Source organism: Mesoplodon densirostris, chromosome 7, assembly GCF_025265405.1.
Source record: "Mesoplodon densirostris isolate mMesDen1 chromosome 7, mMesDen1 primary haplotype, whole genome shotgun sequence".
NCBI lineage: Eukaryota > Metazoa > Chordata > Mammalia > Artiodactyla > Ziphiidae > Mesoplodon > Mesoplodon densirostris.
The window spans coordinates 2926631-2945230 of NC_082667.1; the positions used below are offsets into that span (position 1 = coordinate 2926631).

Genomic DNA, 18600 nt, shown 5'->3' on the forward strand with positions numbered 1-18600 from the left:
TTTCTAAAAAATTATGAACTATCTCATACAGATTAAACTCTCTCAACTCAGAATATCATAGAAGGGTCTGATAATCTAAATGGTCAATTCACAAAACTGCAATGTCTGTACACTTTTAGAGGACAACAACCCTAAAACATATGTATCTTTTCCAGAATTCAGTTTACTGAGATTATCAAACCAAGTGATAAAATCAGCTATTGCAAAGAATTCAATCAATTTCTCCAATCTCTATTCTATATAGTATTTTCAAAAATAATGCAAAAGTCACAAAAGCATTTAGATGTTATTTTATAATACAGAGGCACAAATAACCCCAGACATTCTGAATTAGTAACACGGGTCAACCAGGAAAAAAAAAAAAAGATTGTAAATTATATGTGTAATAACAGGTATTCAAGACAGCACTACAGTGTTGAAATTATTTATATAATTATAATTATTTTGAGAATAATTACTCTCATCATACCATGAGAAGAGGCCTCAAACTTCTAGTGAAAGTGTTCCTAAGTAAACTTGAAAAGGTCACAATTCCTATACCTATTTTATCTATAAAACGAATCCCCTTTGTCACTATAATTCTATAAGAAATTAAGTTTTGTAATGGCATTTTTATTGACCAAAAGTCTTATCTTCAATCCTTCCAAATCTCAGAATACTTTACCTTCAAAAGATGAAAGAAAAAAATTTCCTTGTCGCAAAACAACAACAAAAAAAGCAGCTAACAAATTGAGAAAATTCATTTTCTGGGATTTCTTTTTCCTGTCAACTCTTACCTTCACAAGTTAACCACTAATAGATAACGCTAATTTTTAAGCCGTCTCCCTCTACTTTAGTCACTCATTTAACCTTTTAAATATATCCCTACTCTGTCACCACCTTTCTTTCTCGGAAGGTCATTTTACATCTGCATATCATTTATCCCTCTAGCTATTGTTAATCACCGTCTGAAATCATTTCCAGGTTCTACTATGGGAAGCATTTAGCATTCTGTGGAATCACAGAATTCTGAGCTGGAAATGATCGACCAGCATCAATGATGCTCAAAAACTAGACTTCAGTGAGGCTCAGTGCAATAATAAAAACAATTTCTTATTAAAACTTTTCATCTCTTCCACAGAAAAAGTAAAGCTAGGCAAAATTAAAACTGCCTGCATTTTAATCCAAGTTATGTCACCTTGCACACACCACTTTACTTAAACCTTCCAGGGCCTCAAGTTTCCTGAGTGGTTAAACGGGAAAACAACAGTGCTTATCGCATAAGTTATTAGACTATTATGAAATGAGTCAACGCAGGCAGAGATTATCGGAGTCCCTGGTGTGCAGGACAGCTATTAATCACTTAGAGATACAGTTACTTCTACAGGAAGGCAGTAACTTTTGAAAAGACAACTTTTAAGTTCAACAACTCACTCTGAGAATTTTCACAAGCCTATTTTTATACTTTACAGCGACATGCAAGTAAAACAGAGGGGGCGCGTAAACCAAAGCCCTGCTGGCACCTGAGCATCCCCGCCAGGGAACATCCCCGCCAGGAACCCGACACAGCCTTCTTCGGGGCCCAAAGGCTTCTTGCAGGACTCGGTTTAGATAGAGCGAGGATAACTGCGGACGGCGGGAAGTCTGATAACTAACAGAAAGCATTCTGAAAACACAGGATCGGGGGGGGGGGGCGGGGGAGTGGCCCAGCAGTCAGGTACAAACACACCGATGTGACTGCTGTCACCACCTCCGGACTAAGATGCGCAGGGCAACGTCCCATCCGTGACGCTCACGGACTTCTCGGACGGCCCCACTTCCCCGTCCCCAGGATGACGTTAAGCAATAAAGTAGCACAGACTCGGCGGCCACCCTGCCGGGCACGCCGGGCCCGTCCGGCTCCCGGCGCGTCCGTTACCGGCTGCGGGCGCACGTCGACGCCCGTCCCGACAACCCCAGGACCGCGCAAGGTCCTGGTGTCGCCCCGGCACACGCGGCAGCCTCACCCACCTGCCGGACGCGGGACCGGAGCCCGCTGCAGCCGCGGCTAACGGTCACTCAGCCCTGGGAAGGCTCTGGTTCCGAAAACAAAAGGCCCCTGGGCGGCTCCGCGTTCGCCCGGGTCTTCGCGGCCCGACCCGTGGCCTTAACCTTCCCGGGGACGCCGCGGGGCCGGCGGGCAGGAGCCGCGCGGGAACAAAGCTCTCCTGACCTTCAGGCCGCCGCGGGAGGGGCGGGGCGCGACACCTGCCGCCGCCGCCCGGCCCCGCCCGGCTCCCCGCGGGCCCTGGTCGGACCCGCGTCGCCCGCTCCCGCCCGCCCGCTCCCCGCCGCCGCTCCGGGCGCTCCGGGCCCGGCCCCGCCCCTGACGCCGCGGCCTCCCGAGATGGCGGCCCCGGGCCTCTTCCGAGGCTCCCACCGCCCCGGCCCCGGCCCCCGCCCCGCCGGCCGCCACTACCACCGTTACCCGACCGAGCCTCGCGTTCGCACCTCACGCCTCCTGCGGCAGCGGCAACGGCCGTCTGGGTTTCGCTCGCTCCGGGACTGCGCCGCCGTGGCCGCCAACAACGCCGCCTCCCATTGGCTGAGCATCCTGGCCCCGCCCTCCTCGAGCAAAGCGGGCTACGATTGGGAGGGCGCGGCGCAAGTCAACTACGCTTCGGCGCCGCCGGTGACGGCCAATCGGAGGCCGCCCAGGAGGCGCCGCGCTGAGCGGGGCTGAGACCCGCGGGCCGGATGCAAATAGGGATGCGTGACGTCAGCGTGGCGCGCGCCCGCGTTCCTTCCGCCCCTTTAAGGGGCGGGGGCGCGCTGAGGTCACGTGGTGGGGCGTCTGCTGCAGCCTGCTCCCTTGTTCTCTTCGGGCGCACCCCTTTTCCGGCCCCACACTCATCTCGGTCTGCGCAGCCCCTTCCCCATCCCAACCACCCACCCCGACCGCTCACCCCCGCTCGGGCGCAGTCCACCCCCCGGCCTGTGCACCCCCCTTCCCCAGCCCCCCGTGGGACTGGGCGCTGTCTCGGGGCCCACCCACCTCCCGCCACCCCTGCCTCCCCCCCCACCCGAGTTGAGTTCCAGCCCCAGGGACGCGCGCGCTGACCCCGCCGAACTCCGCGACCCCATGGCCGGGGCTTACCCCCTCAAATCCCCGGTCTCGTGCTGACTGCTGGGCTTGGCGCGTGGGGTCCCCTCTTCCTCCCCCACCCCATCCCGCGCACTCACGGGCTCTCCCGGGGCAGCTAACAGGCCCGCGTCCCCAGCGTCTCAGCCCGGCTCGGGCCTAACAGACCCACCGGCCAGAAGGAAGGGCCGGGCCGCTGGGGCCGGGGTACCGACCCCGGCCTCCCCACGTTACAGTTCCTGGAAAAGCGTTAATCTGAAAACCGCTTGAGTAAGACGACAGTTCGGTGGAAACCCACATCCGCTAGGCCCGGGCTTCTGAGAGTCTGTGTTTCTGGGCGCTATCTTCCCCCGTTGAGGGGTCTTTGATTATTTTTGTCCGTTTCTTCAGAAACTGCCTTTTCTTTGAGCGGGGTCGCTTCTGAAACCCGTTCTAACTTCCAGCAAGTTTGAAGGGAGCGGTGGGGAGGAGTTTGAAAGCATCCAGAGGCTCCTATTGGAGGGGCTGTTAGGGACGTAACGTCAGTTAACCAGCCGCAGGGTGCCCAGCAGGTGCCCCGGTGTGACCCACAAGATGGGGACCAGCCTCTGCCCCGCATCTGTACTGAGAGGGTGTGTGTAGGATCCCTGCTTGCCTTACTTGGATTTTCTGACTTTTCTGTAGTGACCTTGTTTTGCTTTTGCTGAAGATGGGGCCGAGCTGGGGGAGGAGGCATAAACTACGAAAGAAAAGAGCACCAGCATTTTCAAGTTTGGAGGTCTGTCCTCCTGTTTACTAAAGGCTTGTATCCACGAGGCCACTGTATCTGGCCCTGCCTGTCTGTTCGGGGTTGGAGCAGGTGGTGCAGCACACCGGCGCCAGTTGGGGGAGCAGCCTGTGTGCTGGCCACTGGGCCTGGCCCTTGGTGGAACGGCTGTAGTGGAGCGGCCTCTCCCCGGGTCACTTCAGTGAGTTGGTGGGAAGGTGGGCGACATTGTCCACAGCCTTTCTGTCTGCAACAGGATTGAGAATGCTGTTTTAATTTCCTGTGGCTGCCACAACAAAGGGACACAAGCCGTGGGGCTTAGTACAACAGCATTGTGTTCTCTCACCGTTCTAGAGGCAGGAAGGCAGAAATCAAGGCGTTACAGGGCTGGGCTCCCTTCAAAGTCTCCAGGGGAGGGTCCTTCCTGCCTCTTCCAGCTTCTGGGAGCTCTGGGCCTTCTTGGGCTTCTGGCTGCATCACATGGCCTTCTTCTCTGTGTCTCCATGGGTCCTCCCCCCACCCCCCCGACGCCGGTCAAGCCACAGCAGGAATTTAATTGCTAAAGGATTGATGAAGTGACATTTTCCAATAAAGGGAGACGAAGATCATTTTATATATATATTTTAAATTATTGGCTGCGTTGGGCCTTCATTGCTGCGCACGGGCTTTCTCTAGTTGCGGCGAGCGGGGGCTACTCTTCATTGCGGTGCGCGGGCTTCTCATTGCGGTGGCTTCTCCTGTTGCGGAGCATGGACTCGAGCGCAGGCTCAGCAGTTGTGGTTCGCGGGCTTAGTTGCTCCGCAACGTGTGGGATCTTCCTGGCCCAGAGATTGAACCCGTGTCGTCTGCATTGTCAGGCGGATTCTCAACCACTGCACCACCAGGGAATTCCCCGTAGATCATTTTGAAAAATATTATAAAATCAGAATTACATTCAGGGCTCATGGGAAAGAATCGAGAAGTATTATCAGGAATCTTTTTAAAAGCGCAAAATATTTAACATGTGACCAAACAGCTCAAAATATCCCTACTCAAGTTCAGAAATACAATTATGTATTAGGAAAACATTATTCTCATTTTAGCCTGTTATAACAGGGTTAGTTGTTAATTAGTTCTGTGCTCCAAAAATGAATATCTGAAACACTAACTACTATGCTCACAAGCTAAGCGAAGGAGTTTGTTTTGACATATGAAATCAAAAAATGGAAAGAATTACAAAGGAGGCAACTTATTAGTTACTGACACACTTTACTGCATTTGTGTCTAAAGATTCAAATATTACTTCTGCATTAGGGTCCCTGGGTAACATTTCATTGACTTTTGAGACCCTGGGTAATTTTACATGAAACTTTTTTTTTAACGACTGTTTTTATTTAGGACTTTTTAGTCCAAAGAGTTTTAGGTGCTAAGATGTAAACCTAAATTGCCACCATCACCACTGAAATAATGAAGGGAAGATGAGATGTATGAATATGGCATAGAGTCTATAGGAGGTAACAGATGAATCCATAGAAGCAGGTGAAGTGGCTTTCTCAAGGCCACATTACTGTAGAAGCAAAACTGCCACTAGCTGAGTCTATTCCATTTGAAAAGTAAGTTATGACTCTGAATCTAAAGGATTCCCTGTGCTGACTTTTCTTGCCGTTATTCTAATAATTACCTTGCAAATATTTTCTGTATGCATAGACTTTAATTTTAAACTACATGAGGGACTTCCCTGGAGGTCCAGTGGTTAAGACTCTGCACTTCCTCTGCAGGGGGCACGGGTTCGATCCCTGGTTGGGGAACTAAGATCCCACATGCCTCACAGCACGGCCAAAAAAATTAAATAAATATAAACTACATGAGGCTAGGACCATAACAATTTTCCAGATCCCTTATTTTCCTATTTCACATCTGTATACATTCTTGTTAAAATGGAATTACTCGTTTTCCCCACTTCCTATAGGGCACTTTCAAAGAGTTTTGAGCTACCTTGGAACAAATACAACACTCTTGGTATACAGTTAAGTGTAAATGATTATCCAAATTTTAGGTTTGATGACTAGTTCCTTCTTTGTGATTACTCTTGCAGAAGTCCCAAGACATAGAGCCTAGGGTGTGGAGCTTATGTTGGTACTGGTTTTGCTGGCGGCTGCTTCTGGTTAAGGTTAAGACTTGCTGATAACATGATCAGCAGAATAAACTATAGCAGCGACAATAACAAAAATCATCAAGCGTGCAAGGACCATGCAACCCGTATGTGATATTAATACATTAAAGTGGAAATCGCAGCCATCTGAAACCCAAACATTTAAACCTTCTAAGTCACTTATTCAGTAAGGTTTCATTCTTTTAAAATGTAGCATATAAATTCCTTTCCAGGGCTTCCCTGGTGGCACAGTGGTTGAGAGTCCGCCTGCCGATGCAGGGGATGCAGGTTCGTGCCCCGGTCCGGGAGGATCCCACATGCCGCGGAGCGGCTGGGCCCGTGAGCCATGGCCGCTGAGCCTGCGCGTCTGGAGCCTGTGCTCCACAACGGGAGGGGCCACAACAGTGAGAGGCCCGTGTACCGCAAAAAAAAAAAAAAAAAAAATCCTCTCCATACACTCAGGAAAGCAAATTTTTTAAAAAAAGCACACAATTAGGGGACAAGTAGAAGTATAAAAGAAAGATGGGCTATTCAAGCCACGTTTTCACCCAAAGAATATAACAGGGCGACTTCCTAAGTTGATCCTACTCCCCAGGTATTTCTTATAATGTCCTTTTTTTTTTTTTTTTCCCATGCAACTTGGCCCCTTAAAACCAAGCCAACTGCTTCATCTGGGATTCAATGGGAAAAAAAGCGATGTGTTTCCTTATTAGAGGAAAATGTTCTGGTGGACTCACTTGCCAATGCTTTGTGGCTACACTGTGTGTTAGGAGTGATTGTCAAGGGTAACTTTCACCCTCCCTGCTGACATTGGGACCACTGTTCCTCGTAAATCATTAACCATCTACAGAGTCATCCTGTCCTGGATTTAGGATCTTGAGAAAGACATTTACCTTCTTGGACATTAATTTCCTCATCTGCTAAAGGAGATACGTGATCTTTTGCGTACCTTTTAGTGCTAACATTCTGTGATGCTAGGGAATACAGTTCAATGCAGGGAATGTGTATAAAAACATTCTGCTCAATGAAAAATTACACAGTTGTATATTCTTATTCTCAGAGCCACTACCACCTCTTCTTACCTCATTCCCCAACCAGAGATTGAACCCATGCCCCCTGCAGTGGAAGCATGGAGTCTAAACCACTGGACAGCCAGGGAAGCCCTCCTGTGTCCTCTTCTTAAAAGGACACTCCAGTCACTGTCCTAGGCCCACCCTAATGGCCTCATCTTAACTTGATTACATTTGCAAAACCCCGATATCTGAATGTCACATGCCCAGGTTCCGGGAATTGGAGTTGAACCTGTAATTTGGAGGCTGCCATTCAGTCCACAGCACACTAAGGCGGTACCCCGGCAGTGGTCCTGGCCAGTAGGCCGTGCAGCAGAGAGCAGGGGGAGAGGGGCAGGTGTTCCTGGGTCCAACCCCCCGGGGCCAAATCCTTGCTTTACCCAATTCCAGCCAGCAGGCCTGGCTGAGAGCCTGTGCCTCAGTTCCCCTATCTGTATAATAGGGACACTTACCAGCACCTGCCTCATGGGGCTGGGGGAGACTTGGAACAGCGCTGGTGAGCAGTCGCCTTGGTGCAGGTGGCTGTTCTGATGACCCCAGCCGCCTGGCACGGGCAGGGGACTCAGCACCTGAGGACACAGGGGCGGGGCGGGGAGTGGGTAATCTGTCCTATAGTTCCTGCTCCTGAAGGCTCACCTCTCCTCCAAGGGCTCAGCCTGCATCCTGCCCCAGGTGATATCTGGTCCCTGGCAGCCACAGGCCCTGGTGCTCAGGGTGCAGCCACCATGGGGCCTGCACACTGAGTACGAGGCCACTCGGAGCCACCCTTTGAGGGGCCAGAAGGGCTGACTCCTGGGTCTGCTTGTGGCCCAGACGCCACCTGGAGAAAGCAGGCCGGACCTGAGATGGTGGAGTCCACCTGTCCACACCTGAGGTTGTCCACGCCCCCTGGCCTGCCCCCTTTGGGGCTCTTATGGGTCTGGAGAAAGGCCCCTTTTGGGAGGTTGTGAATGATCTAAAAATCCTCGCTGTCCACACGTCCCTTTGTGGGCTCCTGCCATCATTTGGGTCCAGTCACCTCCTCTGAGGGGCCTTCCTTGAACATCCCGCCGCTGCCATCCCCCTGCTTATTACCATCAGGGCACCACTGCCAGCTTTCTTGACCACGGGCATTTGACGGGGAGCATGTTGATCCCCACCTCCTGCCCCGTCCCCACCACTAGAAGGACTGTATCAGGGAGGCTTCCGGGAGGAAGTGGTGCCCCAGCTGACACCTGAGAACCAGCAGGAGAGGCCAGGAGGGGAGCATAGTGCATTCCAGGACCTGCAAATAGCTCAGGGTGGCTCACGGCCCTAATAATAGCACCTGGGAGCCCCATCAGGAGGTGAGCCTGGGCAGGTGCCCCAAGGTGATGCCTTGGCCAGGCTGCACGCCACGTCTTCATCTGCCCATGGGCATGATGGGCGGGTGCCAGGCTCAGAGTGACACCAGCATTGCCATCGCAAGCCCCCTCCCTGGGTCTGACGTCTTCTCAGTTCTCAGGCCCTGAGTCCCCTGATTCCCCAACAGAAACGGGAACAGGAGTCCCCTGCAGCTGGCCTCGTGTGGAGCGGCTCCTGGGAACTTGCACCACGTTCTATTCGTATCTGTTGTGAAATCAGGCAACAGTCCTCGCCTGCCTGCAGTCTGACTATATTTTCCTGCCATCCCCCCCCCATTATAATCACAAGTGGAAAGCATTAAGTCATATTAAACGTGTTTGTCTGTTCAAGAGGCTGAAGGTACAAGGATGGAGGTCCTGTTGGTTTCCTGGGGCTGTCACAACGAAGTACGCTAAACCGCACAGCTTAAACAACAGAAATGTGTTCTCTCCCAGTTCTGGAGAGTCATGTCTGAAATCGAGTTGTAGGTAGGCCCTGCTCCCACCCCCGGAGGCTATAGAGGAGGATCTCTCCTACCTCTTCCAGATTCTGGGGGCTCCAGGTGTCCCCAGGCTTGTGGCCACATCCCCCCAGCCTCTGCCTCTGTCCTCACATGGCCTGTCCCCGTGGCTGTCTCCTTTTTTTTTTTTTTTTTTTTTTGCGGTACACGGGCCTCTCACTGTTGTGGCCTCTCCCATTGCGGAGCACAGGCTCCAGACGCACAGGCTCAGCGGCCATGGCTCACAGGCCCAGCCGCTCCGCGGCATGTGGGATCTTCCCGGACCGGGGCACGAACCCGTGTCCCCTGCATCGGCAGGAGGACTCTCAACCACTGCACCACCAGGGAAGCCTTCCTCTTCTTTCAAAGTTACCAGTCATATTGGAGTTAGAGCCCACCCTACTCCAGTGGGATCTCATCTTAAGTAATTACATTTTCAAAGAGCCTCCTCTTTCCAAATTAGCTCACACTGTGGACTTCTGGGTGGACGTGGATTTGCCGGGTTGCATTATTCAGTCCAGTACAACAGGGCAGCTGCTGCAGGTGTCCTTGAGTTTCTGGAGCCTCTACACGCTGTGAAGGCTGAGGGGCTTGGGGGGTGGCCTCCCACTGCCCACCTCCACTCAGGCATCTGCCCTCACCCTCCCAGGCCCCGGCAGCGTCCCCAGGGACCCGGGGCGAGTCGCCCGCCCTCCGGCAGCAGACCCACTGGCTGCCTGGGCTTCCTGCCTTGCCATATCAGCTTTAAAAACCCACTCCCAGGGGACTTCCCTGGCAATCCCGTGGTTAAGACTATGCGCTTCCACTGCAGGGAGTGCGGGTTCGATTCCTGGTTGGGGAACTAAGATCCCGCATGCTATGGGCCAAAAAAAAAAAAAAGAAAGAAAGAAAGAAAAAGAAAAAAACACTCTCAGCATGTGGGGCCTTGTCTTTTTTTTTTTTTTTTTTTGGGCTGCTGCTCCCTGACCAGGGATTGAACCCGTGCCCCTTGCATTGGAAGGGCAGAGTCTTAACCACTGGACCGCCAGGGAAGTCCTTCAAAACACTTACATTCTGACAAACACCCAAGCTTTGCTGACACCGGAGCCTGGTACTGGCGTCTCTTATTCTGTGGACACGATCCTTTCTGACTACTCACTGACAGCAGAAGCGCCAGCAAACGGATCTCCACTGGGCTGGTTCCTCCTTAGCTGGGAGGGTCCCTGCTCTTCACGGGCTAAAGCCACCCTCGTGCCCTTGGCTGGAGGTCACAGCCCGTCCTCCCGCCCCATCCTCCACGCTGCCCGCCAGCACACTGGTGAGCGTGTACCACGGCATTCTGCTGCCCGGCATCCTTCTGTAATCCCTGCTGCCCCCAGTGAACTCAGAACGGGGCAGGCACAGCAGGCAGGCATCAGTGTGTTGAAAAGTCCCCAGATGATGATAAGTAAGACCAGGGCTGAGAGGTGCTGGGATTAGAACCCCAAGGCCCCTGGCCACCTCGTGGCTTTCGTTTTCCCACCATCGTAACTTTGACACCACCGGGCTCTGAGCTCGTGCACACCTGTTAATAGCCCCTCTACGCAGGTCCCCAGCCTGGCTCGCCCTTCGGCCATGGGGAACTCAGGGGGTTACCCTCCAGGGGTGGCCCTGCCCTTGGTTTCTGCTCCTTGTTCGGCCTGAGCTCTCCCCAGACTGAGCTCAGGAGGATGGGTGCCCTGTCTTCCTTCCCACCTGGAGACTGTGCCTCATCTCGGGGCCCCTGAATGATGGCAAGGCCTTGGCCGAGCAACGTCCCAGGCGGACACTATCGTCCCCACCTCCGGAGGAGGTAAGAGAGACGGGCTGGATGACTCCCTCAGCCCCCCAGCTCAAAAACGGCTGGACCACAACCAACCTGGCCCTGGAGGGGCCCTGCCCCTCGCCTCTCGTGGGCACTGCTCAATGAGTAACCCCCGGGGCTGGCAGAAGAGAGGGAGCACGGGGCCCCAGAAGCACCCGACATCCCTCCCCAGGGCGGTGGCCCCCAGGTCATGATGCTCTAATGACAAGGACGCATGCAGACAGGAGGAAGCAGCAGATGACATCAGAAAATAGTCACCATCTATTCCGTGCAGAGAGGGCTGCTATCTGTAAACTCGGAAGGAAGGTGTCGGGAGCCTGTCCCCAAACTGTTACAGGCTTGCTCTAGATGGCCTTAAGGGGACACTCCGTTGTTACTTTAGTCTGGTACTTTTCTGCATGATTCGATTTTTAAATAGTGAATCTGTGATTTTTTTAATAATGAAAACATGAAAGATTTCTCTTTGGCGAGAAGCACGAAGACAATTCTGGCTCTTAACGCTGGAAAGAGGTTTCATGCACACACACAAAAGAAACACTTCTTTACAGGTGAACTGATATTTTACAAGCTAAAAAAGCTTTCCACCCCATCTTGTTCCAGAAGGTTCTGCTGCAGCTTATAAGGGTGCAAAGGCCCAATGCAAAGGGGACAGTGAGGATGTTCCTGACCAGGAGGCCCCAGTCCACCCCCTGCAGGTGCCGCGACCCACCCCGGTCGTCCACTAAAGACGAGAGGGTTTCCTGGCGGCATGTTTTAAACAACATTTGATGATGAAGAGTCTGGAACACAGGAAGGCAGAGAGGATGACCTGGGGCACAGACAGACGCCGATCACTCAGGTGTGACCAGAAGCATCTGTATTAATTTGCTTCTTCAGTTTTCTTTGTTGAAAACTCAATTACCACGCCACGTTGTCCCAGACTAAGGACATGTGTGGACACAACTGGCATGATCGCACGAACAAAATTCACCAAGATTCCTTAGCATCACACCATGCCCATGCGCACATGTCCCCAAACATCTCTGTGGCCGGTTTGTTCAAAGCTCTCAAGGTTCATTCACGGGAGGTGGTGGTTTTGTTTCTCGAACCTCTCCTGAGTCCTGAGGAGGGCCCCGCCTTCTCGATGAGTCTGGCTGCCTCTCTGTGGCACCTCCTGCCTGTCTCGGTCCCCAGTACTGCCGGTGAGCAGGAAGTGAAACGGACAGCCTCCTCCTCCAGGTGGGGCCCCCGACCAGAGGCAGGGGCATCACCTTGGGGCCTGGAGGAAACGCAGAATCTCCAGCTCCACCCAGATCCGAGTCAGGGTCTGTGATTTAACAAGGTCCTGGGCAGCACGGGTCTAAAAGCTTTATTCAGTACCAACTCCGTGTTTTTAGTGGAAAGACTTCTCTGTGCAGGTGAGGCTGGGCTCCCCCCTGCAGGGCCCCCCTCAGGCCCACATGTCCCTCTCGGGGGATGCTGAGACTGAGTGCTGGGGGAGGGGGTGATGGGCAGAGCTCCGAGTTGTAAGGTGACAGGCGCACCTTTCCCGGTCCCCTGTGACCGACAAGCCACCTGCGAGGGGACGCTTTGGCGTCATGAAAACAGTCCGCTCCCCACTTTCAGCAGGGGTCTTGGCGTCCACTGACAGCCCTGGCTGGAGTCGGGGCTGCACTCGGGGCCCCCAGCACGGAGGCGTTCTGTCCGTCCTGTTGTGTCCACTCCTACTCGCTAGCACTGCTGCCCCTTTCAGTGGGGCCATTGGTGGCTCTGAAATAGTCTCCATGGAGGGTGAGGGACGTTTAATCCTGCCACCTTTTTTTCTGGCCACGCCACACAGCTGGCGGGATCTTAATTCCCCGACCAGGGACTGAACGCAGGGCCATGGCAGTGACAGCGTGGAGTCTTAACCACTGGACCGCCAGGGAAGTCCCAATCCTGCCACTTATCACTAAGTCTGTGGACCAGGTGTCACCTCCAGTGGTGACAAGTTATTATGTCTTCGTCTTCTTTGCTTTTGAGAATAAGTGTGGATGCCTGGATTTCAATGACTCCTTCTTTTCAGGGCTCCAGTTTTCTCAGGCTCAGCCGGGGGAAGCTCCTGAGGCTTTTTACTTTGAAATCATGAGAGGTTCCCAGGAAGCTGCGGCAGAGGGGTCCCTGTGCCCTTCACATGGTTTTCTGACAGCTACATCTTGCCTAAGATGAACCCTGGGACACCAGCCCTGGTGTCACGTGGCCACGGGCGTAGATTCCTCAGCCACCACTGCGGCCGAAGGGTGAAGGGTCCAGACTGTCCCTAGTCAGCCTCCGCCCAGCCCCCGCCCAGCCCCCGGCACCGCCACGCCGCTCTCTCTAGTTGTGTCCTCTCACTGGAATCTCACTGCGCGTGACCCTCTGCCCCGACGCCCCAGACACTCTCCTGGCTGCTGCTGTGTGTTCCTGGTCTGTCCCGTGTCCTTCTGACACGACCCCTCCCGCTTCTCCTCAGGGTAGCGGGATGCCCTGGGCCCCCACGCGTTCTCGCCCTCGGTCTGGAATTGGCCGCTTCTCCCAGGAGAGGGGATGGCACTCAGAGCCTGGAAGCTGGCCCTGGGGGTGCTCGTGGCCACCGGGGTGGTCCCCTCTCAGCCTGCATGGCGAGGAAATACCTACTGTTTACAAGTCAAGCGTTCGTTCCCCCGTTCGTGTTTAACAGCACGTGATTCTCTGGTGCTTTTGCTCACGATGAGCGCGGGGCTGCTGATGCCGAGGCACGTGTCCGCTGCCCGCACAGCGCAGAGGGTGGCGACCACGCCGGCACCACACGACGTAACAGTGGAACCAAGTTTGACTTCTCTGCACGGCTTTGGCCTCAGGACACCCCCCCAAACGATGTGCAGCGAAGCAGTAGGTTCTCAAGTCAACCAAAGAGGTCCTTTTCTCACCGGTTTGATTTGCGGTTTTGTGGCAGGTGGCGCCTTCCTAAACAGCTGCCACCCTTTCCAGCCCCCTGCCACTGCCGTCACAGGGAGGAGTCTGCAGGTGGGCCCTGGGACGGCCTCCCCTCAGGGAGGATGGCGGGGGTCCGCGTGACCTCTGAGGTTACATCCCAAAGGGCACGTGGTGCCCAACTCTCCTGGGACCTGCAGAGGCCGCCGACCTGGAGGCCACACCCCAGCATCCCCCGCCCAGGACCCAGGCGTGAGCACACAGACCCCACGCCCTCTGACCACACCCGGTGGAGGGCCCTGACTCAGACCCACCCAGAGGAGCCGGTCAACCCGGAACCCCCAGGATCAATAATAAGGTCATTGTCACTTCAGGCACTAAATGCTGGGGTGACTTGTTAGGTAGATAACTGCCCTGGGTTTGTTCCACTTTGTTTTGAGGCCTTTTTTCTTACTGGCTTATTTTTTTTTAATGTAAAACATTTACAAGGTTCAAAAGTCGAACATATGCAGGGCCTGTCCTCATGGGGTCATAGCCGTTGCGCTCCACGTGTGGCTGGGTGGGTGGGAGCCCCCCAGAGCAGCCGGCACCGGCCAGCAGGCTGCTCCCCACCTGCTCTGGGGGTGATGCTCCTACGAGCGGGCCGCAGGGTGAAGGGTGAGCGCGGCCACCACTGGACAGTGCCAACCCCGACCCCAGCCCCCTGCCCCGCCATCGCTGCGAGCGAGACCCGGATGGCGTCTCCCAGCCCGTCCGCCCAGCCCCGAGGGCTCCATCGCGGGTTCTCGCGGATCTAAACTGGCCCCGCGCCTCTGCAGGTGGAGCCGGTCCCGGCTCGCGGCCACCCTGCTCCATCCAGGCCTGGAGCTCCGGTGGGGATTCTCAGCCCCGGGAGTAAGAATGCGAATGCGATAGCAGGGTGGTGAGGACACGCTCCCCTGGCTGGGACCTGGGGACTTCGCTGCCCTGTGCTGCTGAGATCCCCCCTCCTCTCATCTCATCGCCAGCCGTGCTGAGCCGGCCCGCCCGCCCGCGGAATCGCTGTGGAGACAGGGCGCCGAGCTGACCCAGCAGGACCCGGGCGCTCAGCCGAGCAGGCTTTGTGAGCGGCGCCAGCGGGCTCTGCCAGTTTGAGCCTGTCTTTTTCCTACTCAAATGCCTCCGAATGTGCCTACACAGCAGAGATTAGCTGATAGCCATCTGCACGGGGGCAGGGTTGGGGGCGGGGGGGGCAGTCCTCGGCTGAAGCCGCTCAGTGGCCTGAGCTCCCGTGTCGTGACCCGCTGACCAAGCAGCCCGGCCGGGCCCCCTCAAGCGCTGACCATGCAGGGTGACGGCAGACAGAGCCCGGCCTCGCGTTTGCAAGATTTTATTACTGACGTTTCAGAGCCGAAGGTGGCCCAGACCTCTCCGGATAGAATCTTTAACTTAGGCCCCGAGGAGCATTGTAAACACGCCCGGAGCTGGGGGCAGAGTCCCCGGGGCTGGGGGAGCTGCTGCCCCTGGTGGGGTGTAGAGCCTCGGCCCCGCCTTCACGGGACGCTTCCGTTCTGAACCAGCTGCAGGTATTCCTTGTGCAGCTTTTCCTGTGCCTCGAAGAGCTTCTTCAGCTTCTTGGCCTGCCCTTTGCTCAGCTCTTTGCCTTCCATGTCGTGTGTAGGCAGACCCTGAAAGGCGAAAGCACGGGCGGTCACCGCCCACTGACCAGGCCAGTCCGCCTGCCCGGCATCCACTCCCCGCCACGCTCTGGACCCAGTGCAGTGCTCCGAGGTGCCTGTCCTAGCCTCTGGGAAGCGATCATCCTGGGGTGCCCCCCTGCCTGAGGGGTGAGGGGCACCGTTCCCCATCAGGGTCGACATGGTTCTGATACGCGCAAATACGTACAAGACCAGTGAGGGAGGCCTGAGGGTCTCGAGGCCAAGAGGCCATGAGTAGCCACGCTGAAGAGCCCCTGGAGCAATGGGCACATCTGTGCCATGGCCCTTCTGGATTGTCTGTGGGGTGAGTCCCTGCAAATCCATCAACCGGCCCAGGCCACGACGCCTGGCACCAGAGCCGCTGGGCCGCGGTGAGGGAGGGGCGGCCCCGGGCACTGGGCTGCACGTGCTGGACCTGAAATAGCCCCACATAAGCCCGCCTTCCTGCAAACAGCACCCTGGACAGAGAATCTTCTCAGCCAAGTTTGAAAACCCCTGTCATCCCAATTTAATGGTCTAACAACGTTCTGAAAAGAAAGGATTTCTTACGTTTTCATCGAACTTGGAATACTTGTCGCTTTCTGACAAGAACATCTCGCTGGGCGGAACCTTCATCTTGGCCAGCCTCGCCGCCTGGAACACAGACGTGGGGTCGCTGCTCCAAGCCCGCGTGGGGACCCACACCCGTGACCCCGTGTCGGCTCCCACCCCAGCCCCCAGGTTCAGGGAGCGACAGCTGGGTAGAGGGAAGTGAAAGGAGGGAGCCAGGTGTTTTCTGCAGGAACAGGGGGACGGCCGTGCACGCAGCACAGCAGGCTCAAGGCCACAGAAGCCGTCCTGGAGCTCGCGGCCACGTCTGTCCCTGCCCAGGGCTCCCGGCCTCCCTGGGGCACTGTGTGAGGGGGTGAGGGGGCACCGCTGGGGATGGAGGCAGACGGGGTGCCCGGCTGGGCCCCAAGGAGGCACAGGGGGCAGGGCATGGGGTCAAAGTGCGTTTCCGCCAGGAGCCCTCCCCCAAGCAGACGTTACTTCCTGCTCTTGTCTCTTCCTGGCGGCCTCCTCTTTCTTCCTTCTCTTTTCTTCTTCAGCCTGGGGGACAGCAAACGCCCCGTGAGCTGGAGCTTCCCAGGCCCCTCTTGGGTGGGAGGGGGACAGGACAAGCCCCCTGCTGTCCCCCTGCCCATCCCTGTGAGATGGGCTCTGACCCAGCCCTGCTCTCGACGCGGGGCGGTGAGTGGACACCACGCATGAGGTCACCTGCTGCACAATCAACATGAAGAAAGGACCAGACCTGCCCGGCAGCGGGGGTCTGCGGTCGGGTGCGGGACCAGGGACAGCACGGCGAGGGCCAACCCTGAGGGGCCCGGGCACCTGGGGAGGGCGGGAGGGGGGCTGGCTGGAGGAGACGGGTGGGAGCCAGAGCCCACTTCCCACCAGGCTGGCAGCATCCGGGCAGGAGGCAGGGAGGGAGGGAGGGCCTGGGGGCTGGGCTGGGTGCCCGTGAGGAGGGGCCCGAGGCTGCCTCGGGAGGTTTGGGCTCGGGCCACCATGTGGACAGCGTGTGCCCGGACAGGAAGGAGGAACGGGTTTGGGGAATGAAGGTCACGCGTTCCCTCTTGGACGTCTTGGGTTTTGGGTGCTTCCTGGCCAAGCGGAGCCCTCAGGTAGGTGGCTGGACACAGGAGTCTGGGCCAGAGAGAACTCGGGGGTCACAGGCACACAGGTGGCAGAGGGGCCCTGGGATGGGGTGAGGTCACCTGGGTGGAGGGACGCCAGAGAGGCGGGAAGTGTGGGCAGTGCAGTGGGGGAAGCGAAGGGAGGGTCCCAGAGAGCAGGGGTCAAGGGCGGGGCCCCCCCAGGATGCGCCTTGTCACCGGAGAACCTGAGCAGAGCAGGAGGGGTAGAGGGTGGACGGAGGAAGAGGGACCCGGCACGGAGCTCGGGAGGTGGGACGACAGGTGCCAAGGGCTTTTGCTTTTCCACTTAGAGACCAGAGGTGCTTATCCCACTGGGGGAGCAGAAGACAGCCTATGAGGCCATGGTCCCAGGTGCCTCCACACACGGGGGTTGGGGTGGGATTCCCTTGGCTGGAAACTCGAGCTACCGGAGGGAAGGTGTATGGCAAATCCCTCCCACAAAGGCCTTGCGGCCAGTGAAGACATGGGCAGGGGTGGCCGATCCGAGTTCCCTGCCCTGTCTTTACGCCCCGGGCCGCCTGCGGGGAGAGCGGGAGTGAGCCCCACGTCACCTCCGGGGAAGGGCCGGGGCGGCCCACACGCTGCGGTGTCTAAGGGTGGGGAGAACCCGACCCAGGGGACGTGGCAGCAGCGGGGGTGACCGAACAGGATGGAAAGGGGGGGAGGGGCCGAGAAGGGCCTGGACGGGGGTCAAAGCCCAGCCCCCGGAACCTCGCACCAGCCTGACTCCAGCCAGAGCTTCCCTGGCACCCGGGCTCCTTAATTCTCATGCTCGGCCCCTCCTGGCGTCCACTCCAGCGTCCCTGGCGCCCAGGGCCAGCCTCGCCCCTCTTCTCCCTGACCAGCCACCCACCCCCGTCAGTTCTCCTTGTGGACACCTGTCGAGGCCCCTTCCCAGTCTCCCAAACTCCTCTCCCCAGGGTCTCTTCTTAAGGCCTCTCGGGCCCTGCACCCAGTGAGCTGTGCCCAGCAGTTCTGACACGTACTGCGTCTGTTCCTGCTTCTCTCTTTCTATGGGACGCTGAGGTCCCCGAGAGCAGGGACTGTCCCACTTCACGGAGCCGTAGTAACGTCTGAGGCATGAGAAGGACTGTGCTGGGGGCGGGGTTGGGTGGAGGTGTGACTGTGACACACTCAACCCCAGGACAGGGAGTCACCACTTCAGGTGAGAGCGAGCTATGACCACACGTGTCAGCTTCGCGGTTTAGCGGAGGTGCAAAGGGTTCCCTTGCACTCCGGGCCCTTCACCAGGAGCTGGATCTTGTTGTTGTTGTTAGAAAACTGCCAAGTACTTACCTATCTAGTCTCTCCTGACGTTTATGAACACTGGCACTATTTAATAAGAGTATAAATGCTAACTCCTAAAAGTGAAGTATATAAACTCCAGTGATATTTACATTTTCAATAAACACCCAGCTCAGGGGCTTCCCTGGTGGCACAGTGGTTGAGAATTCGCCTGCCAATGCAGGGGACACGGGTTCGAGCCCTGGTCCGGGAAGATTCCCACATGCCGCAGAGCAACTAAGCCCGTGCGCCACAACTACTGAGCCCATGAGCCACAACTACG

General features: G+C 56.2%; 2 protein-coding genes across 7 annotated transcripts in view; both read right to left on the reverse strand.

The window, feature by feature from the left end:
• Positions 1 to 3536, reverse strand: part of NAP1L4 (nucleosome assembly protein 1 like 4) — a 64929-nt gene extending 61393 nt beyond the window's left edge. Inside the window, exon 1 of one of the 5 annotated variants that reach the window (XM_060103435.1) lies at positions 3399 to 3536. The gene's annotated coding sequence lies outside the window, so the exon portion shown is untranslated. Of the gene's footprint in view, positions 1 to 1989; positions 2185 to 2469; positions 2559 to 3201; positions 3325 to 3398 lie in introns of those variants that run through there. The other 4 variants (XM_060103433.1, XM_060103431.1, XM_060103430.1 and 1 more) reach the window with 4 other exon arrangements.
• An 11456-nt stretch (positions 3537 to 14992) lies between these two features.
• CARS1 (cysteinyl-tRNA synthetase 1) overlaps positions 14993 to 18600 on the reverse strand; it is a 46837-nt gene continuing 43229 nt past the window's right edge. For both annotated transcript variants that reach the window (XM_060102975.1, XM_060102976.1), the window contains 3 exons: positions 16366 to 16425; positions 15886 to 15969; positions 14993 to 15306 (listed from right to left, as the gene is read on the reverse strand). In XM_060102975.1, the coding sequence (XP_059958958.1) occupies positions 15172 to 15306; positions 15886 to 15969; positions 16366 to 16425 (279 nt within the window). In that variant the 3' untranslated portion in view covers positions 14993 to 15171. The remainder of the gene's footprint in view (positions 15307 to 15885; positions 15970 to 16365; positions 16426 to 18600) is intronic.